Source organism: Rhodamnia argentea, chromosome 5, assembly GCF_020921035.1.
Source record: "Rhodamnia argentea isolate NSW1041297 chromosome 5, ASM2092103v1, whole genome shotgun sequence".
In the NCBI taxonomy this organism is placed as follows: Eukaryota; Viridiplantae; Streptophyta; class Magnoliopsida; order Myrtales; family Myrtaceae; genus Rhodamnia; species Rhodamnia argentea.
The window spans coordinates 30,205,156-30,229,486 of record NC_063154.1 but is presented as its reverse complement, the minus strand read 5'-3'; the positions used below and the strand labels follow the sequence as shown (position 1 = coordinate 30,229,486).

Genomic DNA, 24,331 nt, shown 5'->3' with positions numbered 1-24,331 from the left:
GGACCAGTACCTTTTCAAATAGTCGTAAGAAATATACGGGCTGAGGACTAATTTGACATTCTAGTCTAAAAGTTGTGGTTGGAAAAAAGAAATTAAACGGCTTGGATTTTTGCATACGAAATCACTCTTCTTTTTTACTTTAAGGGATGATTATGAGGAGCTATCTGTCGACAAATCCATAAGAATTTAAAAAATAATACATGAAATGTCAAGACAGGGAATGTGGTGTCTAATTATTTCAAGCGATCTCTTTTTAGAAAATATTTTTCAAATCATTCATTTTCCAAGAAACAGACGGAGCCGAGAAAATTGTTAACAAAGTCCTAAACCTTTCGTACTTTTGCCAATTTAGTTCTAAACCTTTTAAGTTTGCTGATTCGATCCTATTCCTTTTCACCTTTTGCCAATCAAGTCCTATAGGCCGAAAATCGCTAATATGGCTTCGTTGACGTTGACGTGGGTAAATTATAATAAATGTTTAACAATATTATAAAAAAAATTAATTTTTTCTAGTATTTTTTTTTTCTGATTTAGGGTTTAAGGCTGGAGCCTACCAATTTAGGGCCGGTGGGGCCTGACGACCCCCACCGAACCTTGGGCGAGGGCTGCAAACCCTTGCCTATGGTGAGAGGGCTTCATGGCCCACACATAGGGTCCGATACGGGTCGTCGGCCCCCACCGGTGCTTCGTCAACCTTTGGGTAAGGTCGACGACCCCTACCGGTGGGGTCGTCGGCCTTCAAACCCCGAATTAGAAAAAAAAAAATATATATATATATATATATTAAAAACATCAAATTGTTTTATAAAATTATTAAGAATTATTTTAATTTGTCTACATCAGCGTCGGTGGTGCTGCTTGGGACGACCGGCATCCATGTCAGCGATTTCCTACCAATAGAATTGAATCGGAAAAAGGTGAAAAGGTTTAGGAGTGAATCGACAAACTTAAAAGGTTTATGACCGCATTGGCAAAAATGCGAAATGTTTAGGACTTTTTTGACAGTTTTCCTAATGGAGCCTAAGAAGGTATGTCTTTAGTTTGTTATGCTTTTGTTTAGGTTTTATTGAGAATTCTCTTTAATTTTAGTTTATAATCTTTTGGCATGCCGAAATCAAAAGTCAATAAAGATAGAGTTTCCAACTGATAACGGCATTAGAAAAAGAATATCAAAAGATGCCTAATTTAGGACAGGAATCGAAGTCTCAATTGAATTAAAAGGTAGGTAATGATTTCATAATGCTTGCTGCTTTCGAAACTCATAACAAAAAGAAGATACGGAAAAGGTTGAAAGCCCTCACCAACAAAAGAGAGCACAATCAACAATTTGGATTTCATAATACTTGTTGCCAATGTAGGGAATGATTCCGAGTTCCCAAGTAACTTTCCTTTCTACTTTGGCCATTGAACCATTACGCATGGAATGATATGATAAATGCTTGCTGCTTCTATAACTCTAATAAAAAAGAAGAAACGAAGAAGTTAAAAAGCCCTCACCAGCCAAAAAGCACAATCAACGATTTAGAATTGATAATGCTTGCTACTTCCGAAACTTCTAAGCACAAAGAAGAAACGGAAAGGTAAAATCCCTCACTAGCAAGAGAGCACAATGAACGATTTGGATTTGATAATACTTGTTGGTGAACACAGGGAATGATTTCGCATTTCTAAGTTACTTTCCTTTCTGCTTTGTCCATTGAACCATCACGCAAGGAATGGTTTGATCATACGTGCTACTTCCGGAATTCAAAGTAAAAAGTAGAAACAAATAAGGTAAAGTGCCCTCTCCAGCAAAAGAGCACATTCAACGCTTCGGATTTGATAATAACTTTTGCTGGCGTAATGAATTATTCCGAGATTCGAAGTTACTTTCCTTCCTACTTTGGCCATTGAAACATCATGCAGGGAATAATTTATAAAGCTTGCTGCTTCTGAGACTCAAAACAAAAAGAAGAAACGAAAAAGGCAAAAGCCCTCACTAGCAAAAGAGCAAAATCAATGATTTGGATTTGATAAAACTTGTTGCTAACGCACGGAATAATTCTGAGTTTCCAAGTTACTTTCCTTTCTACATTGGCCTCGAACCATCACGCAGGGAATGATTTGATGTCGCTTGCTGCTTCTGAAACTTAAAGCACAAAGAAGAAAAGACAAGCGTAAAAAGCCCTCACGAGCAAAAGCGCACGATTAACGATTTGAATTTGATTATACTTCTTGCTTGTGTAAGGAGTTATTCCGAGTTTCCCAGTTACTTTCCCTTTTTCTTTGGCCATTGAACCATCATGTAGGGAATGATTTGCCGTTTGAATTACTAAATCTCAGCTAGCGATTGTCAACTTTGCCAGTAAAAAGTAGTTGGGTTCTTTCTCCATGGGAATATTGTTCCAAAAATCCTAAACTTATTGCACATTGGCTAATTTAATGCTGAAACTTTCAATTTTACTAACTGAGGCTTAAACCTATGCCTTTTTTTTTTTTTTCAATTGAGTCAATCCAGCCAATTTTTGCTTTAAATCGCCGACACATGCATTGGCCGTCCTATATGGCACTGCCGGGGCTGACGCGGAAATTTTTTGTAATTTGTTTTAAATTCTGATTTTTCATTGTTTTCCTATTTTTTTCTCTTGTTTTTTTTTTCTTTGTTTCCTTCCAAGCCCAATGAGGATTATTGGCCAACCCTCGTTGGTTGCAGAAAAGGGTCGGCCGACCCTCGCCGGATAAGAGAAGAAGTGGCGATAGTGGGAAACAAAATATGAGTGAGAAAAAGTATACTTAATTAATGATTGTTGATTTTCAAGAATTAAAGGATGTTTTAGTCGGTTCACAGTGAAAATAGAAGGTGAAGAAATGAGATGGGAGAGAAAAAATCAGGGTGAATGAGTGAATGAACTTGTGTCCTAACATGGAAGGTTATTTTGGACAAGTGATAATAAGAGTTGTTTACCAAGTCAAACAGGGATGGAAATAGCTCCATCCTAAAGAATATTGAAGATTGAAAATTTATTTAGCAAATCATAAATGAAGAGAAAAGTTTCATAACATACTTTATAATTCTCATCCAGTTTCCTAAGAGTGTTTTTTTAAGCAAAATCCATAGCAAAGTAGAATCATCATTGGATGCCCTCCTCAAGAGTGAGAATAAGATTTTTTGGTTACTGAGATAGACCTTCCTTGTGGAAGGAGAGAGCCAGCTGGAAAGAGAAATCAACGGAGAAAGGGGAAAATTGTCCTAAAAGTCTTAAATCTATTGCACTTTGGCCAATTTAATGCTAAACTTTTCAATTTTTATAATTGAGTTCTAAACTTTTTCATATTTTGCCAATTAAGTCCATCGATCAATTTTAGCAAGAAATGCTGACGTGGACGCCAATAGTGTCACACAGGATGGCTGGCACACCGATTTCATTTTGCAATATTTCTGAGTTTGTAAATTTAGTCCATAAAGTATAACTTTGCTTTTACCTTCCTCATCTTTCTCCATCTGTTGCCTTACTAGATGCCCCGCAAGACAATCTTTACAGAGAAATTTTGCCCCATCCGAGGTACGGTCTCGTGCTATCCCATTGTCACTAAGATTAATAGAAAAGTTACTTTAAAGAATACGCATTTCAAGCTTGTAGAATTTTCTCGACCAAAGTCACAAATTTAAAAATATTAAAAAATTCAATCGATAATAATTTAGGAAGAAGAGGGGAGAAGCAGTGGCGATAGTGGGAAACAAAAAATTCAAAGAGCGGTCCTTATATTGTAATTTACATTATGCACTTATTCTTCGTAAGTTATAAACTAGGTAGTTATTATGCAAAGGTCCTTATCAACTTAATTACAAAAGTCCATAAAAAAAATAATAATAATTACAAACAGAACGTCCTTCATTACTCTAATAGTCATAACTTTGTTTTGTTAGAAGTTATTCATTACCTTTTCAAATAGTCAAAGTTTTTTTTGGCCGAACAAATAGTCTTCGTAAATGTATAAATATAGGACTTACGAGTAATTTGAAATGCTAATGTGACAATCATGGTTGGCAAAAAAAGTTAAACAACATCAATTTTGAGTTAATTTTGTTTGTCACTTTTTTTTTGGTGATTGAATGTTTGTCACTTGAAGAGATGATTATGAGGGGCTTTATGTTAGGAAATCAACGAAAATGAGAGATGTAATAAATGAAAAGTCGAGAGTTATTTTCAACTAATGGTCAACATTGATTAGATATAAGTGCCAAAGTTAGCCCAAATCTGGTAAAAAATCGTTATTCAATATATAAAGTAATAGCACGGCCATTTTACGTTTTTGACCTATTTCTATGTACACAATTCGCGAATTATGCTGCAATTGTTTTCCTCTTCAATTAGTTTAGTTATAATGCACTACATCGAAATATTTGGATCGAATAAGTAAACAACTTTTATATTAAGAAGATATTTCTTTGGTTTTTTCTGCTTTTGTTTAGGTTTTCTTGAGTGTTTTTTTTGCTTTTGCTTTAGAATTTTATTCTTTGCCGAAATTTAAAATCTATAAAGGTAGAAGTTTCCAATTGATTACAGCATTAGAAGAAAGAATATCATATAAATGGGTTAATAGATCAATTTGGATCGAATCATTTATGACCTGCCCCAAATCCGACCCGACCTACCCGTTTGACAGGTCTAATCATTACCATGCCAAATAATCGAGATAAAAACATTGGATTTAATGAGTAATTGGACATGCTAATCCAACAATCATCGTTGGCAAGAAAAGTAATCAATTTTTCCATATGAACCGAGGTATTTTGTTTTCACTTAGAGAGATGATTATGAGGGCTCTCTATCAATGAGTGTGTGAAAATTTGAAAAATGATATGCGAAAAGTCAATATTTGTTTTCCTCTAATGGTAAACATTACTAAGATATAAGGTCTAAGCTAGCCCAAGTCTAATATGCCAATAAGTAGAACCTTATCACAAATAGTGCTATTCAATGTAAAAATCAATAGCACGGCCATTTTAGAACTGTGAAGAGAATCAGACAATAACAAAATTATGGCATTAGGAAACTGTGACATCTTGAATTCCGACCCACTTTCAAAGCTGTGAATGAATGAAATATCTCATTGATGTATTTCAGTCTAATCTCACTCGGAGTTGATCCCTCTCGAGTAGACTAACCAAACGGGAATGGCTAGCTAGGAAAATCAAGTATGTGGACCTAAGAACTTGATCCTGGGTTGACTCTTTGGCCATGAAAATTGTCGAGGGAATATTCTGGACCAATATAGGCCGATCCTAGAATGATTAAGGAACGATTTGGATAATACCCTACGCTTGGATCACGGGTGATTCCGTTTGACCTTGTATGGGTTCCGAATGTCCCTAAATTATTTTCTAACGATCGTGTCCATTAGGACTAGTAATTGACCCTCGCAATTGAATGACAATCAAAGTCGCCATGGCTCGAGAAATTCTTAATATTAATCACCGGTCGATACGCGTAATTCCTAAAAGCCGCCCGTTAGTTTGAGATACGCTGAAATTTCAATTGATCGAGATTGATTACGAATCGAGCTTCAGGATTTGACGTCGGACCTTCAGGGGTTTCAATAATAAAATTTTGGACGTTTCCTCATCCAGTGTACGAATTCTTCGCGGTTCGCCCCAAGAGGTTCAGGAAAAATAAATTTTGGACTGGAAATGGGAAAAGACCCATTTACCCTTGGAAAATATCCAATTTTTCACTTTGGCTCAAGGGCAATTCGGTCAAATCACCCCATGGCTGAAATTGACTAGTCAACGTAGAGGGAAATTACCATATTGCCCTTCTTGACTTTTAGACCAAAATATTCAACCTTTTATTATCAATTTTCTTGGCTTTCTTCTTCATTTTTTTCAAGAACACTTTCTCTCTCTTGCTCACTCCCTCTCTTGGCCGAACCACCATTGTTGTCTCCCTCTCTCTCACCAAAATTTTTTCCAAGCTTCGCCGGGTGTCGCTTTGAACCGCCGGAGCTCGACTACTACCGTGCACTATCGGGAACCGTCGGATCTTGTGGGTATTAGCCGATCAAAGGGAGTCGCCGGAGCCGCAGGATTGGGGTCAAAATTTCTCTCGATTTCTCGCCGGAAAACTTGCTAAAATTGTAGTAAGTTGGTCCATAACCTTATATTAGGTACCTAGGGTGCTAATAGACTTGAGATTTAGTAGATTTGGGTGAAAAATTGGTTGTTTTTGGCTATTTTTATGCCTTGGCCGAGAATGAAGTTTTGAGGAGAGAGAAATCATGTTCTTGAAGTGAATAGTGAATTCAAGAGGATATTTGCATGGTCAAAGTTGGACCATGGTTACTTTTGCTAACTCTAGTTACTTTATGCAATTGTTTAACTATGGTTAGGTTAGTTATTAATTCTAGTTAATTTTTGAACCATGGTTAGATTATATTTTAACTATAGTTACTTTTATGTGACATTATGTTGTTATGCCATGGAATTGATTAAATGTGGTATTATTATAGTTTAGTACTATAGTAGTGAATTAATTGCACGTTAGAATATTTAAATTGCTCGGCCCCGATAAATTCCCACGTTTGTGTAATTAAATTGTATGGTACGTATTAATTGCACGTTAGTATAAAAATAATCGTACGCTATTTATTTATTACTACGTTAGCATAAATATGGTTGTATGGCGTAGATTGAATTCTGTAGTAGCATAAATCGATCGGGTGGTCTGGATTAATCTATGGATTAGCGTGAATTAATCGGGTGGTCCTGATTTATTAATTCTCTAACGTGAGCGAATCACGTGGTCCCGATATATTCTCAGAAAATATGAGGGTCGTATTCAATCAAGTCGTCTGAGGTCAAAGTGAGCCGTATTCGTCCGATTGTCCGAGACCGAGAAAATATGAGGGTCGTATTCAATCAAGTCGTCTGAGGCCAAAGTGAGCCGTATTCGTCTGATTGTCCGAGACCGAGAAGGTATGAAAGTCGTGTTCAATTAAGTCGTCTAAGACCAAAGTGAGTTGTGTTCGACTAATTGTCCGAGACTTAATCCGGTCGTGTTTCTATGTGTCCGAGACCAAGATTTATGGGTCGTATTCCTTTGTGTCTAAGACCCTGTATATATATATATATATATATATATATATATATATATATATATATATATATAGCCATGTTTCATAAAGGTCCGAGGCTCAATGTTATGAACTTGTATGATGTTTTCGGAGTAACGTGGAATGTTCGGAGTAATGTGGAATATTTTCGGAGTAACGTGGAATGTTCGGAGTAACGTGGAATATTTTCGGAGTAACGTGGAATTTTCTATGACAGCCTGATGCGTTAAACGCGGGCTTTGGATCAATGTGGATATTTATATTATAGCCTGATGCGTTAAACGCGGGCCCCGGAGCATGTGGAACATTTTATTGTCAAATTGAGGCATGGAACGCCGAAACTGGAGTAACGTAGAATATTTGAGAAGGTGTGGGGATTTTCGGAGAAAGAACGGAATTTTCTGGAATTAAATTGCGGAATTTTTGGTAAGAAAGAAGAATTGTTGGAAATTGTTCACTGAAAATGTGTCCGGAGGTACTAGAGCCCTAATCTAGGATTAGGGGCTAGCTTACTGAGATTTTATCTCACCCCATTGTGGGCTCGTTGTTTATTTCAGACATTCCGCCGCAAGCATGAATGATCCGCCCGGGAGATTCGGTATTGCCCGAGGTCATGGTACCGGGAGAAGATGGGGAGATTGTAGAGCCATCGGATGCGGAACAACTACCCGAGCTTGACGAGGATGAATTGGAGACGAGAGATGATATAGTACCGGATAGCGAGGACGAGGCCTAGGGTAGTTAGCCTCTTGACTTTTGTTTGCTGTTTTATTTTGGGTGTATAGTAGGCTTCGACCATGTAATCTTTTTGTTTTAGTGGTCATAGGCTTGTACAATGACCTTCGAAGCCGTAGGTTTGGAAAATTGTATAGAACATGTGGATATGTATATAAGTTTGTTTTTACCGTCCCAAGTCATCGTGATGTTAATTGTTTCTGTACGGGGATTTGTTTTTGCTTCCGCATGAATTTGTTGGCCTTTGGATCCTGGAGAACTGTACATAAGCGTGGCCGGGTAGGATGTCGACGAGCTCGCGGGGTTCGGGTCGTGACAGAAACCCAACTATTTCTAATTTATGATATGAATCGAAGTCTCAATATGATAAATAGGAAAACGAAAGGTACAGAGTGAATACTAAGATTTGGATTTTACGGTACTTATTCCTTAGGAAACTGAAAGCAAAAGGAGAACAAAGAAAAGGTAAAAGAGGCTTGACGAACAAGAAAAAAAAAAGTTACTTTCTTTTTCACTTTGCTATCAATACTAAATCTCAACCGTTGATCATCAACTTTTCTAGCAAAGCTCTCTCCATCTACGAGGAAGATATTGTCTCTGCTAGTCATCGAGTCTTATTCTCCTCCTTCGTCACTCAATTCTCTGTTTCGTTCTTGCTCCCCTTCCTTCATCCTCATTTGAACTGAAATCTCTTGGCCTTCTTCGTCTCCTACCATTCTTGCTCTGTTTCTCTCTTCTCCTCATTTGCACTCAATTCTCTGTTTCGTTCTTGCTCCCCTTCCTTCATCCTCATCTGCACTCAAATCTCTTGGCCTTCTTCGTCTCCCATCGCTCTTGCTCTGTTTCACTCTTCTCCTCTGCACAACCGTTCTTCCTCCTCGGCTTCTTTTTCTTCTTCTTCATTATTATTTGCTACTCCTTTTCATCACTCTCTCTGTTTTCGCGCTCTTTGTTTCGCAGACAAAAAATCAAAGAAAAATGTCTGCCGATTCTGCCGTTTCAATTGCGTGGGATCTCTTCAAGATCGTGTTTGTTCCCATCAAGCATCAGTTCGCATACGTGCTGTGCTCCAAGAGATACGCCGACGGTCTTCGGAAGGAAGTCAGGAATCTGGAGTACGAGGATGTGAGGGTCCGCAATGCCGAGGAAGAGGCCAGAAACAATCTTCGGAATGTCCACGAATGGGTCCCAGAGTTTCTGGCAACTGTTGCGAAGGCCTTGCAGGAGGCGAAGGACCTGTTGGGCAAATTCGAAGAGGCGAGCAAGAATTGCTGCCGCGGGGCTCTTCCTGACCCCATTTGTCGCTATCAGTTCAGCCGGGAGGCCAAGCACAAGACCGATGACATTCAGAAACTCATTAAAGACAACAGTAACAGGGAGATCTCCTTCAGCCTTCCTGCTCCAGGGAATGTCACTGCTCCGACTCCGGGCAGGAGAGAGGGCAAAGAAGTCATGCAGTCGACCACTGTGACGGCCTCTGCTTCTTCTGCCTCTACTGCGATTAAGGACGATGGTGTCTTCGAATCCAGAGCTCAGATCATAAGGGACATCATGGACGCTCTTGCTGATAGCAGCAACCGAGTGGTCGGGGTTTACGGGATGGGCGGGGTTGGCAAGTCCACCCTTTTGGTGGATGCCGAAAGGAGACTAAGGGAAGAAAAGTTGTTCGACCTGGTTGCTAAGGCCGACGTGTCAGAAAATCCAGACATCAAGAAGATTCAAGGAGAGATCGCGCATGCGTTGGGCCTTAGTGACATAAAGAACGAAGATATTGTCAGCGTGCGAGCGGAGCTTCTGCGCACAAGGTTGGAAAAGGAGGAGAGGGAGAAAAAGAAGGTGCTCATACTACTGGACAACTTGTGGAAGGGGCTGGACTTGAGATCAATCGGCATTCCTTGCGGACATGAGAACAAAGTCATAGGATGCAAGTTGCTGTTGACATCGAGAAATCGAGATGTTTTGCGAAGGGAAATGTGCTGCGACAGGGACTTCCTCCTTGGTGGGCTGCAGGAAGAAGAGGCAAAAGAATTGTTCGAGAGGATTGTGGGGGACAAAGTTCACGTTGACGAGTTCAAACCCTTGGCGGATGAAGCGCTCCACAAATGCGCAGGTGTGCCTTCCTAATTCTCGCAATTGCAAAACGTTTTAAAGACGCTGGTTTATCTGAATGGAAGGACACTTTGAAAAGAATCGAGATGTCTAAAGATAAAGGAATCAATGATGTGATAAATAAGATGTTGCAACTGAGTTATGATGATTTAGAAGAGGAGGTGAAGTTAACTCTACGGCTCTGTGTTGTTTATGGTGTGTCCGAGCCCTCTCTGGAAGATTTGGTGAGGTACGGCGTGGGTTTGGGGTTATACGCAGAATATGGTAGCATAGAGGAAGCCAGAAATAGGTTGAGCTCAATAATACGCACTCTTCAAGCATCCTCCCTTTTGTTGGAGAATGGAGACGGAGACGGTTTCAAGATACATGACCTAGTTCGTGAGTTTGTTGCCTCCGTTGCTTCAAAAGAACAACCTCTTCTCGTGTTGAAAGATAAAGATAAGTTCGTAACAGAGTTGTCGGAGGACAAGCTCAAGAATTGTAGGGCGATATGCTTTCCTTACGTTGACATGATGGAGCTTCCCGAAGACTTAGATTGCCCCGAATTGCAGATGTTTTTGTTGTTCACAAACAATGAATCTCTTAACGTTCCGTATTCGTTATTTAAGTCTATGAGGAAACTCATGGTCTTAAGTCTTACTGGGATACATCTCGCTCATTCTCCTTCGTCCTTTCAATCGCTGGTGATCTTGCACACTTTGTGTCTTCATCATTGTTTGTTAGACGATGTAGCCATTCTGGGCAAGCTAAAAGAGTTACGAATTCTTAGCTTTATGAGCTCCATAATTCAGCGATTGCCGAAAGAAATTGGGCAACTGGTGGAGCTCAGGTTGTTAGACTTAAGCTATTGTGCTTTGCTTAAGATAATTGAACCGGGTGTGCTTGGAAGCTTGATCAATTTAGAGGAGTTGTATATGGAGCATAGCTTTCATCGATGGAATGCCGTGGAGCAAACTACACCAACTAATGCCTGTCTGATTGAATTGAATCGCATGGAGAAGCTCCGCACTTTGCATATGCAGTTTTATGATCCGAACGTGCTGCCGGAGGATCTAAACCTCGAGAAATTGACCAAGTATGAAATTCAAAAAGGATACTGGCCGAGGTTGCCCAAGTACAAAGGATCGAGGACATTGGTGCTCAATTTGCATAGAAAAAGTGATGTTCTTCGAAAAGGATGCATACAAAGCATATTAGGCAAAACTGACAATTTGTTTTTGCGTGGGTTGGCAGAAAATGAGCAAAGTATTTGCGCGTTATCCAGAAAAGGTTTCCCAAAATTAAAGCATCTACAGGTCGAGCATTGCCCCTCCACCCATTACATCCTCCAATCGACATCCCATACAAATTTTAATACGTTGGAGTCGTTAATTCTCGAGAATCTCATCAACTTGGAGAAAATATGCTATGGACATATCTCCTCTAAGTCCTTCAGTGCATTGAAAGTAGTCCGGGTTGGAGGGTGCAAGAAGATGGAAGTTCTATTTCCTCTTTCGGTGGCGAGAGAACTTCTACAGCTAGAAGAGGTTGAAGTTGTCGATTGCAGGACAGTGCAGGGGATTGTAGAAGCTGATGATTTTGGCAAATGTGAGTTGCCTATGTTGCGTGTGTTGAAATTGCGTAAGTTGCCAAATATCAAGAACTTTTTCACCGCCGAGACAGCTCCTTCGAGTAGCACATCAGGCGACCCAACAAACACTCAAATTGCATTTTTCAACAGGCAACAGGTAACTTTCTACCAAAAGAATATTAATTATTTTCTTGAGTTTTACGTCTTTTGCTAGTTAGATGTACCAGAGATTATGATGCTCTCATACGTTCATGCCTTCTCTGTAATTAGGTAAAGCAATCTCCCATTTCTCTTAATTGTGTAGAAATCCAACCAATTGTAGGAAAATCCACGTAAATTTAGCTTGTGATGGGTTCTGAGTTATTTTCAAGTTACATGCCGCAAGTATATCTATGTTAATAGTGGTTCATTAAGCATAGGATGGGGGAATATCGGCATTAAAGTCCTTCCATAATTAAAGTAATGTCTAATCTTTTGAAATGAATTCCATCGAATTTAGTTTTCAAATTTTGTTATCATCCACATAACCTATAAATGTAGATGACTTTCTTAAAAACCAATATGAAGAATGGGAAGGAGGACTGAGCTTTCAAACAAAAGCAACTATGCTAATCTATTTTCTTTTTTCTTTTTTTTGTGTACCGTGTATTTAAATAAGCACTAATTTTTCTTTCATCAATCGAGTGACTTCCAATGTTGCTTGCCCTTTTGAATCAATGCGGAACAATGTATACGGTTCCACTTTTTATGTAGACGAAGTTTTAGTCAATTTACGAAATTGTGCCCAAAAAAGAAATTGCAAATTGTGATTTGATTAGTCTACGCGATGAACTACATTGAAGAGAGGGAAGACTTGATTTAAATTTAGAACATGTAAATTCATTGTTCGGATGGAATAGAAGTAGCTCAGCAGTCAAATTAAGCTCTCTAATTCAAAGTTGTTTGCCCATGAAAAGACTGGAGAAAGTTCCAGCTGTTATTCTCAAATACTTAAGGAAATTAGAAACCGTATTAGTGAGGAGATCTTTTTACTTCTCTTTTTTTACTTTGTGCAGCTTAATAATCCCCCTCTCTATTTAGATCAGGAAGTTCTTGAAATTCGTAATCTAACTCTATCACCAATTCCGTGAGCAAATATGCAGGTTGCCTTTCCGAGATTGGGGACATTAGAAATCACCGGCTTGGATAACCTCAGATATATGTTTTCCCCATCCATGGTTAGATCTCTCGCACAACTGAGAGAATTAAGCATAAGCGATTGCGTGAAGATGGAGACGATCGTTACGGAGGAAGAAGGATGGGGAATAGAAGCATCAGAAACTCTGGCATTCCCGAATTTGACTGATTTACACCTACGACATTTGGAAAGTTTGACGTGCTTCTCTCGTCAAAAGTGTAAGACTGATTTTTTCTTTCCATCACTGAAGATCTTCTTGCAGATTGATTCGTATAGGCAATACGTATGGTGACAATTTTTTTCATCCATGAAAAACCGATGACGAGTTCACAAGAAGCTCGAAGTCGGGATCGCGTCAAATCATGCTCCCGTGCACTCTTCAATCGAGAGGTACCTGATTAACGTTACGTCAGAATATTAAATACACCAAAGACAAAGCATAGTTTAAATAAAAACTAACTAAATCACTTACAAAGCGTATTTTGGTTAAAATATTCTGACATAAAATGAGTAGCATACAAGCGTAAGTTATGAGGACCGCTGAATAGGACGACCACCACAATTAACGGCAATCAATCTGCCAAATAATTCTTTTTGCATTTTCAACTATCCTTCATGGTTAGGACGACCACAATCGATAGACCATGATCGTTGGGAGGACCGCTGCTACTTCCATGCGTTTCCTTGTACCTTTTAATTTTTTATTTTTTATTTTACACTAATACATTGTTCAACTTTTTATTTATGTGCTTCTAGTTTCTTTTAATGAATTCTTCCTCAATCTTACTCAATTTTGCAATTTCCTTGAAGATGTTCGTCAATGTTAGCAATTGAAGTAACCATCTCTAGGTGATGTTACAATTGCGATAAATAGTGTGGTTTGGTTATTTGTGGGAAATCAACTAAACCGAGAGTCGGAAAGATTCGATTTAGATTTACAATCTATAACAGACCAATTTGATTGTATCATAGTTATATGAGCATATTCATTAGACACTGGCTATGCGTATTATTTGAACTCCTTGGGCCAAAGTTTGAGGTTGAAAGTATTGTTGGGTCTGCTTTGTTATGTAGACAGATAAGTAATGCTCCACTTGGTAACCCATTTCTGAAGGAGAAATTCTTTGGATGGAATTTTTTACTCCTTTTTTATGTTATTAGTTTTATTTTCCTTTTGTGCAACTTGATAATCCTCCCTCACCTCTTAACCACTCGTCCATATTTACATCTTCGAACTTCGAGAATTCCTAATATTGTTGAATCACCAATACCATGTATGAACTCCACAGGTTGCGTTTCCTAACCTGGAGACATTGACTATCTTTGCAATTGGTAACATTGACATGATAGGGGACAAGGAAGTATATTTTCGACACCTGAAGACTCTCGATGTGTCATTTTGTGATGGGTTATCCCATATTTTCACAATGACAATCGTTGAAAATTTGGTGGAACTCACAAAATTGAGGATAAGTAATTGTAAAATGTTGACAGCGGTCATCGTTGATGAGGGAGGAGAAGAGGGGCATGTAGTGGAATTCAAACAACTGAAGTATTTGGAGTTCCATATGTTGACGGGGTTGAGACGTTTTAGCTCAAGTGGATACACTTTGATGTTCCCTTTATTAGAAGATGTCATTGTGACCGGATGTCTCAACATGGAATTCTTCTCTAAGGGATCAATAGAGGCGCCAAAGCTGGACAGAGTACAAGTAATTAAACGTGAAGTGTGGTTTTGGAAGGAAAACCTCAACGTCACCATCCAAAGCATGTTTGAAGGAATGGTATGCCTCGGTTACCAATTCCTAAGCAATTGATTCTGTTTGATCACCAACAGAGTATTTTTTTTTTTTTTGGCTAACCAGACATTTAACGCTTGTTCGATGAATTTTCTTGCAGGAAATGATTGTTGAAGTAGAGAAAATGCGGTTATCTGAGTTCCCCGAGTTGATTTTAAAATGGCATAGCGAACTTATTCCCATCAAGTCGTCTTGGCAATTAAAATCACTAGTGGTGGATAAATGTCCATCACTCTTTAATGCAATTTCATCCAGATTGATGCTTGTTTTAGACAATATGAGGACAATGCAAGTGCGCGATTGCGAGTTACTAGAAGAAATTTTCGATCTTAAAGGCTTGGAGGATGTGGACCGCGCTCGGGTGCTGCCTTCCTTTCACACTTTGGACTTGGTCAACCTACCAAAGTTGAGGCGAATATGGAACGAAGATCTTCAAGGAGCACAGCCCTACAATTTTCTAACTCATCTGACCATTTATAAGTGCAGCAACTTGAGACATGCTTTTACTCCATCGATGACTCGGTGCCTTGCCAATCTTCGAAGGATGGAAATAAAAGAGTGCGGTCAGATGGAAGGAGTGATCGCAGACGAGGAAGGGCAGGGAAGAGTCGTGGAGAAGATTACATTCCCAAATCTCTCGAAGATGGAGTTGGAATGCTTGCCCATTTTGACTAGTTTTCTCTTGGGGAAGAATCATACGCTGGAATGTCCTAACCTGGAAGAGCTAACTATTGTACACTGCCCCAAGATGAGAAGTTTGACTTGGCAATCTTTGATGGAGAATGAGCTCGGTACCCCTTCACTTTTCACTCCACAGGTCGGTCTTTCAAACAAATTCATTTTTTGGCATTTCATTTGCAATATATTCACATAGAATTGGACAATGCACAGTACGTGCCATGTCCGAACATAAATGCTACATTAAATAATCGTAGTTTCAATCATCATCGGTGCTTTGATCATATCTAATCGGACTCATGTTTCCTACCAAAACAAAGATGACCAAAATGTTTACCTTCCCACCGTAATCCAAGATAACATCCGTGGATTTCTAGCGCAAAACAATTCAGACATCGATAGATATGTACGTTTTCAAAATCGTCTAGTTATAAGTAAATTTCTAATAACCAGTAGAACTCCCCTACTTTGTACGGATTTGGGTACGGAATCCTTTAATATTTACGACAAAGGTTAAAATTTTATAATCCTCAACATGTATAACAATAGTTTGTACATCTCCATATCCTTTTACAATTGTTACTTTTGTTATCGGCAAACCGGAACTCCAAAATTTAGAGGAAAAGGCGTTTACTTGATAATCAATGTTCTACTGATTATAAATTAAAACAAAATACCCTTTTAAAATTCAATTATCATTTTATTGATTCGATAGAGTTTAGGAGATGTTTACGTCGAAGTTAAATAGCAAGGAATATACACGTGTCCACACACTCCATTTAGTGAAGATTAAAAGTCAATTTTCAATTTTACTCTGACAGAATTCAGTGAATACAAGCTAACATCCTTACCAATTTTAATTTACATCACTTCTTGAAAAGACAATCAATACATGCCAACTGAACAGGCCACTCTTTTCCCCCCTTCATTTTGGCCTTTGTTGCGGATTGTATACAAGTTTCGATTATTGTTTTCTTTTCCGATGGAGGAAATGCTTGTCTTTTTCCTCATTTTAATGTTTTTGCCCCAGAATTTTTTTTTTTATTATCATCTGGGAGTCGAACGTTTCATCATAACGAGTATCTACACATTTATTCGATTGTGAATCATAGGAGTTATTACTAATTATGTATTTACTCGAATGTCGTTTATTTATCATACATGAGTTGCCCTGAAATAATAGGTAGTTATCCCCCACATTGCTGAAGTATTTCAAAAAGTCATCGTAATACTCAATTTTGATTATTAACGATTTTAGGGAAGTGTGGAAATAGTCAGTCTGTTTTTTTGGTAGTGACAAGTCCGGATTGCGTTAATTTCATCGTAAACAAAAATAAAAATAAAAAACATTTGTCCATCCTCGCTTCTCATGGGGATCATCTGATTGAGGTTGATATCTTTGAATTTGTCTTTTTCCATTGTTCGGGGATTTGGGGTTGATTATTAACGGTATACTCGGCCTTTAATCATCAATCAACTGAATATGAAGCATTATTTTGCCCCTCACCGTTTGTGTCACTAATAAGCTGTTTCATTTTCATGATTTGTGAGAGTTGGAGAAGTTTAGAAATTCCTTCTTTGTGTTCCTAACTTAATGTAATGACATTCATTGTGCCATTTTTTCATAATATGGCAGGTGCAATTTCCTCGACTTTTGTGGATTTTTCTCTCCCACATGGACAATTTAAGCAAAATATGGACCGACAATTTCATGTCCACTGCATAGTCACGTCATTACGTATCGGTTTATCCACAACATAAGACACGCCTTTTTTAATGTTGTGAGTGTACATTTTGTCTGTGGAAACCCATAAGAAATTCCATTCCCTAAAATTACAAAAATAATTACATATTGTTGTTGGCACCATGCGATATTCCTCATCTAATCCAACTGAAATTTGTGTATTATGGTGCTCCGTGCTTCTTACGGAAGCCAATAATTAGACATGCGGTCCTCTCCATTCTTGATGCGTCCCACTAGTGAATTTTCTACAAATTCTTAAAAGCATGAATTTAACAATGGAAAAAGCATTTGAAATTTAATTCACTATATTCTAATTTTTTTTCTTTAACCACGCATTATATCTCACGTCCACTACATATCCATGTCACATGATGATACCATAGAAAATCCGAAACCCTTTAACTTTCAATTCGTAGACAACATAACATATCTCTAATATCATAAGCACAGTTTTAAGTTTGGGGACCCCCCATATATTCTCCTTACTATGAGTGCATCTTGCTATAAAGACGAATTTGGTGAGCTAGGTGGTTTTGAATTTAAAATCACTCTACCAACTTAACAGTACCAACCTCTACATAATAAATTTCCTTCAAAAATTCAATATGGATGGTTGTAGTGGAGCACTCGATCACAGTTGCATTTTGTATCATGACTTTAAAAGCTTGAGACTTGTACGTAGGGCTCTTGAGATCTATTGAATCGTAAGAAAATGGCCACCTTCCATGTGACATCTAACTTAGGTTTACCTTTTTATAACACATGACTCATTATTGAACCTTTGTTGAATTTACTTCTCTTGTTGTATTGACAATTTAACAGGACTTTCCCAACTTACAGAGACTTTTATTAGTCGATAAGGATATCCATACGATACGGGATGAGAAATTTGGCGATGACATCTTTGGCGAGTCAAAAGCACTAACATTGGCATGCTTTCATGATGAAAAGTCCGTCTTTCCTCTCAGATTCCTCCTAGAGAGATTTCAGAATCTAGAAAGCCTTGAGGTCTTCTGTAGTTCCTTTGAAGATATATTCCATGACGAACGGTTTGTTGACGAGGGAAAACATCCGTTGCTCGAAAATTTAAGAAAACTTAAGTTGAGCAAGCTACACAAGTTAAAGCATGTGTGGAGAGAAGACTGTTTAGTATCAAAAATTCTTCAGAGCATCAAAACACTTGAGGTTTTGGATTGTCCCGATTTGACGATACTATTTCCAACCGTGACATCCTTCCAGAATTTGACGAAGTTGGAGGTGAAGAATTCCTCTGGATTGGTACATCTAGGGACAGCTTCAGCGATCTCAAGTTTGGTGCATCTTGAGGAGATGACTATAATAGGATGTGAAAGAATGAAAGAAGTAGTGGCAAAAGATGAAAATGGAGAAGGAAAAGTGATTTTTTTTGAGAAGCTAAGAGAGTTGACACTCATAAATATGCCAAGCCTAGAATGCTTCTCCTCCACCACAAGTTGCATATTGAGGTTTACATCCTTGTGTGATATTAAAGTGGAAGAGTGCCCCAAAATGAAGATCTTTTCTAAGGGTAAGCTAAGCACACCAAGACTACGTTATGCGTCACTGTTCAGATACAAGTGGCAACGGGACTGGGAGGGCGATCTCAATGCAACCATACAAAGGTTATCTACATAAGCCAACGCCACATGAAATCCAGTAAGGCCCAATTAATGTGCATTCTCATCCATCTGTTTTCCTCTTGCCTCTCTGCTTCTCAAATCGTCCGACACCAGAAGAAGCATCATATATGTTCTGAATTTCTTCATGTTCTTAAAGCTTGTCCCCGTCGCTGATAAAAGGGAAGGGCAGGTGCTACGAGAGGCATAGCGAAAGGTTGGGATGAAGAAGATTTTCGTTGGAAATGATTCCTCCTCTTTAAATTCAATGTCTATGCGCACTCTCTCTCTCTCTCTCTCTCTCTCTCTCTCTCTTCAAATTCCACCTACGCACGCCTCTCCAGCTCTCTCTCTCTCTTTCTGTGCCCAAGCTTGAACTGCGAGCAACGCGAACATGGAGACGACGCGGAACGGACAAGCCAAAGAGGAGGCCGCAGCCGCTCGCGACGGCTCGATTTGCGGTTACGAGTCCCTCGATCGCCTCCTCAGCGACAGTCTCAGCCCCCAAGTCTTTCAGGTCTTCGTTTCTCAATTGCATCTCTATCCTCATCTTAACCCTGAGTTCGTAACCTGATTAGCATATAGATAGAGAGAGTGAGAGACGAGGCTCAGTGTCGTTTGATCGGGACTAGCTCGCGGAGCAGTATCCGGTCGATTTGAATCCTTGTCGCTGTTGATCCGATTGACTTGGCGTGTATTTCTGGAGTGTTATTCTTCGATTGGATTTTCACCTGAGTTTATTAAGGAAATGAAGTTGATTTCGTGAAATCTGCGGAATCAAAAACGACGAAGTTCGTTTTGTGGAAGATATTCTGGCACTGGTGCTTTTCTCTGAGCCTGATGATGATAGCATCTACAGATTTGGAATTGGTGCTAATCAGGAAAGCAAAGGCTGCATCGAGAAGGATTGTTGTAGTAAAATCTTGGAATGAAATACACAAAAATGATGTGGTCGGATAGTAGAATTTTGTTCTGCTCGGTTTATGTTGTCTCTCTGCTCGCTTTTTACAATTAAAGTTATGGAAATTGCACAAGTTGCATATGCTTTGCTGTTTAGATGAATATTGATGCCATCAGTCAATCTAGGAGGATGTTTGATCTGTCCTGCATCTCACGGGTCTGCATATGTAGACATATCATTTACTAGTAGGAGCTGGACTTCTGTCGTAAAGGTGGATCTTAGGGATTGTGGTGTGTTATTCCTTTACTTTTCATGCACGTGGCCTCCCGAATCGCATGACTGTCCACTATTTTAAGTACAAAAAAAAAAAAAATTACTACAAAATGTAAGGATAGACAGCTTAAAAGTCTTATTAGAGAGAGCTGGATTTGATCAAGTAATTTCAAGTCCAAATGGATTTTAAATTGACACGGATCAACTGCCCATGAAAATATTTGTTGAGACAATTGAAATGACTCAGCAATCGGTCCCTTTCTTCTTGCTAAAGTAGCAAAAACTCAAAGCATGTCATTCCATTGTGATGCAATCTTACTTTGTTGTTAAATCTTGATGATATTGATTTCAGGAAGTCAGTCGTTTACTTATTGGATTGAATTGTGGAAGAATTCTTGAAGCTGTTCCTCTGGCAGATTCTGCAAAAGCTCTCTCATCTGAATGTAATTTTGACGTACAGGTGATCCTGTGTTTTCTGTTTTCGTGCTGCTTATTGGATGTGGCAATTTAAATGCTGTTGCTAAGAGTCCTGGTCACACTAGTCTGCACTGTTTCATGTACTTCAATAGCATTTCGTTGGAGTTTGATAAAGACTCACTATAAGTCAAATAGATTCCTCATGTAAAACGGTTTTGTAGATAGTATGAAACTTGTCTTCTCAGCACATTCCTGCTTGGGGCATATGGGGAATCTGAGTGTGTGCATAGGAAATACTTGCTTGTCATGGGTGAGATGACTGAACACCCTGAGAGGACTGAAAATGCTTTTTGGCATACTTATCTCCTCCGTGAGCTAGCATAGAAAAAATAGATGGAAATATATAAGTCACATCATCTGAAAACTGAAAGTATCCAGGGCAATTGGTTTCAATGCCTTATGTTCCTTTTGGCAACCATGGAAGACAAAGTTCCTTAACTCCACCCAACAAATACTCAATTTATGATTGCCTTAATCCAATGCCACCCCAATAGCCTCTGAAGCAAGTTCCTCCAGCATTGCTCAGGCCTGCAAATAGGAGTTGAGGCCAACAAATGTTTGGAAGTTCTCTGAGGAACATGAGCAAAGATCTTCCAATGTGTGCTCCTTGTTCTCTTTCCAAAGGGGCATAGGTAGCTTGTGTTTATAACTCAGTAATCTTTCATGTCTGTGATAGATAAAAGAGCATGGACCGAATAATATTATGTCACTGGGATTCATACATATGGTCCTAACTGGGGAAATATTTGTTTAAAAGCAACGAATTGCCAATGTCTGGTCCAGATTTCCTTTGGCAATATCGAGACCTTATCATTAGGGAGGTCGTGCAGAGCATAGGCATAGTCCTGGAAATGAGTTCTTCTCAAATCTGTTTTAGCATAAATTCTTGGTTCTGAATTTTTCCATGAGATGGAAGGTACGAGAAAGTGTGACTTTTATAGTCTTGTACTATGTTGGGATTCTATGGAGCTTGTGAGTCAATGGATAGAGAAACATGCAAACTTTGATGTAGTCAAATTGTTCTAGTTGATTAAACTTGCTATTAAGGAAGCTAAGGAGAGTGCTCTTTCATATTCTTTGTGGCAGTCGCTATTCGGTAGTTGTTTACTTTTATTGAAAGCCATTACTGTCTTGGCAGGATCCTTTGGTTTTGATATATTCTGACCAGTTTTGTGGAATCTTTGATCAATTTATTCTGATTTTCTTTCAGGCATTTCGCTTTATGGCAGACAAGGAGTTATTAAGAGAACCACGAGTTGTCAGAGTTGGGATTATCCAAAACTCTATAGTTCTTCCCACAACTGCTTCCTTTGTGGATCAAAAGAGGGCTATCCATCAGAAAGTAAAACCAATGATAGATGCTGCAGGTGCTTCCGGAGTGAACATATTATGCTTGCAGGTTAGTCATGCCATGAAGCCTGAGCTATACGCTTTTTGGTTTCTCCTTTTGGACTTGAAAGACTGAAGTTCCACTAATGAACTAAATAATTTAAATTTAGGAAGCATGGATGATGCCATTTGCCTTTTGTACAAGAGAGAAGAGGTGGTGTGAATTCGCTGAGCCTGTTGATGGAGAATCAACAAGGTTTCTTCAGGATCTAGCAAAAAAGTATAACATGGTCATTGTTAATCCTATTATTGAGAGGGATGTGAACCATGGGGAGACTATCTGGAATACTGCTGTTATTATAGGCAATCATGGCAATATTATAGGCAAGCATCGAAAGGTCAGTGTAATTGTTGCGGGCCCTATGTTCGATGTATCCCTTTGAACTTGTGATATTTTTAAGTTTGATGATCGCATTTCGCAGAACCACATCCCCAGGGTTGGAGACTTCAATGAAAGTACCTACTATATGGAAGGAAATACTGGGCATCCTGTGTTTGAGACTGCTTTTGGAAAGATCGCTGTCAATATTTGTTATGGGAGACACCATCCTTTGAATTGGTTAGCATTTGGCTTGAATGGTGCAGAGATTGTGTTCAACCCTTCCGCAACCGTTGGTGAACTTAGCGAGCCAATGTGGCAGATTGAGGTATTTACAAATCCCTATCCTATGTTTGATTCATTGAACTTGTGCTATGAATTTATATTGGTCATTGTTCCTTTTTTGATAGATTTCTGGAACTTCTGTGTTATGCTTACTGGCACAAAGGTTACCATGACCTTTTTTTTTTTACTTCACAAGAAGGAAAAAGAATTGAAAATAGTAAGAAAACAACTTAAAGTCTCATTGCACAAAGTTGGAGCTTATCAAATAATTGTAGATTCAAATGAACTGACTTGATTATCGCCTCAGTTAACCATGTTTAATTGTAAAATCAATTTGCAGGCCCGAAATGCTGCCATTGCCAATAGTTATTTTGTTGGATCAATTAATCGGATAGGAACAGAAACATTTCCCAATCCGTTCACATCAGGCGACGGGAAGCCACAGCACGCAGATTTCGGGCACTTCTATGGATCCAGTCATTTTTCAGCTCCAGATGCTTCGTGCACGCCATCACTATCCCGTCACAGAGATGGATTGCTGATCTCGGACATGGATCTCAACCTCTGCAGGCAGCTGAAAGACAAGTGGGGATTCAGAATGACTTCTCGGTACGAGCTCTACGCTGATATGCTCGCTCAGTATTTGAAGTCGGACTTTGAACCACAGGTCATATCTGATCCCTTGCTGCATAAGAAGTCCTCTTAAGTTCTTGATTCACAATAATGTACATTTAGGGATGACTGTATCAAAATAATGTTTACTTTCTGGACTGCGGCACACGTTATGTCTGTATATATGTGTGTTCCATTGTTTGACGATTTGGATTGTAAATAAAATGAGAAACCTTCAGAAGAACGACTTCTTTCCAAATCTATAGTATCACTTCTTGATTCAAATATTTGCAATCACAAATGTTGATCCCCGGTATTGACACGAATTGGATGGTAACTCAATCATGTAAATTAACTTGTGTTCGATTAATCTATCTACCTAAGCATGAACTATCTACCTGAAAGTGTCATTGATGCTGTCGACATAAACCACGATCCAAACTTTTTCGTTCTTTGGATTATTGGATAAATAGAAAGAGCAACATGTCTGGAGAGTGAAATTTACGAAGCTACGCACAGGTTCAAAAATGATGCTCCACATTGCTTTGTCACCTAGTAAGAACCAAAAGCTCCCTGCAAAGAGGGTCAACTATATGTGAGATTTCATCGTAATTTTGAAATTTTTGTTAGGTGTAAACAGAATTGTTGACAAGATCGGGTGTTAAGCATGTCTCAAAACTTTAACATCACTAGACTGACATTTTGATAGCACGAGATATTTTTGTGTTCTTTTTCACGATGATGGACTTAACTGAACTCCGTTTATGTTTTCCACCACAAAAGGCATGATCTAGGTATGATATATGAATATATGCAAAAAATGAATAAAAACAACCATAGAAATTATTCGAGAAATTCAAATCTGACAAATAAAGACTCGCGACTAAAAAGGACCGTACGTGTCCCCCAAAAGTCATAATCCTAGCGAATACATCATGGATATCTCGAACTATGAGCAATACTAGACATCTTAAAGAAATCTTGCTAATCCTCCAATTGAGTGGCGTGACAGTCTTTTGTTCATTGAATGGGACGCACTTATTTCAACATCCAATAAAAAACCGCCACGTTGTCTAGTAAGACAGTTTTAATACAGTTTTTCGGTGGTCTTAAAACTTTCTCCAACTATTATACCCGAGCAATCACACTTCGGCATACCAAGGCGAGCATGGACACAAAGGCACAACCAATCCCACTGGGTCCACCCAGTTTTTCCGGCTGCACTAGGACTTGGGTTGGACTTTTTCCGCGACGGGCGGGAAATCGGACCAGCTTCGGTCCCCCACCCTCCCATCACCTGATCGGATAGGCCACGGTGAGACCCCGATGGGTGGGAGATCGGGCCTGCCTTGGTCCTGAACCCAACCACCACCGGATCACTTGGGCGAGAGAGGAGTCGTCGTTCTTCTTTTCTCTGTTCTTTGTTGAAAGAATGTCTTAAACGACAAACTCCGGAAATAACGTGGTAGCGTTCTTTTATTATGTTCCTAGAAGATAACTTGCCTTTGGCAGTTTTTCCAACTGGGTATTGGGCTGG

General features: G+C 39.0%; 2 protein-coding genes across 3 annotated transcripts in view; both read left to right on the top strand.

Moving 5' to 3' along the window:
- Positions 1 to 11,780, top strand: part of LOC115733903 (disease resistance protein At4g27190-like) — a 56,381-nt gene extending 44,601 nt beyond the window's left edge. The window contains 3 exon segments of the mRNA XM_048279783.1: positions 8,544 to 9,943; positions 9,946 to 11,656; positions 11,777 to 11,780. Coding sequence (XP_048135740.1) covers positions 8,806 to 9,943; positions 9,946 to 11,656; positions 11,777 to 11,780 — 2,853 coding nt within the window. The 5' untranslated portion in view covers positions 8,544 to 8,805.
- A 7,023-nt stretch (positions 11,781 to 18,803) lies between these two features.
- LOC125315173 (beta-ureidopropionase-like) lies at positions 18,804 to 23,074 on the top strand. Of its 2 annotated transcripts, XM_048279411.1 has the most exons (7): positions 18,804 to 18,852; positions 18,898 to 19,055; positions 20,065 to 20,172; positions 21,400 to 21,588; positions 21,689 to 21,916; positions 22,001 to 22,225; positions 22,523 to 23,074. In XM_048279411.1, the coding sequence occupies exons 2-7, from the start codon at positions 18,933 to 18,935 to the stop codon at positions 22,886 to 22,888; spliced, it is 1,239 nt and encodes a 412-aa protein (XP_048135368.1). In that variant the 5' UTR covers positions 18,804 to 18,852; positions 18,898 to 18,932; the 3' UTR covers positions 22,889 to 23,074. The 2 variants fall into 2 exon arrangements, with proteins under 2 accessions (XP_048135368.1, XP_048135367.1); XM_048279410.1 differs by lacking the exon at positions 18,804 to 18,852 and having other exon boundaries at positions 18,866 to 19,055.
- Positions 23,075 to 24,331: the final 1,257 nt, after the last annotated feature.

Bases quoted from the DNA above. Each gene is read 5' to 3' on its own strand.
- LOC125315173 (XM_048279411.1), top strand. From the start codon at position 18,933: ATGGAGACGACGCGGAACGGACAAGCCAAAGAGGAGGCCGCAGCCGCT. The intron at 19,056-20,064 runs GTCTTCGTTTCT...TATTGATTTCAG, and splicing joins TCAGCCCCCAAGTCTTTCAG to GAAGTCAGTCGTTTACTTAT. The intron at 20,173-21,399 runs GTGATCCTGTGT...ATTTTCTTTCAG, and splicing joins AATGTAATTTTGACGTACAG to GCATTTCGCTTTATGGCAGA.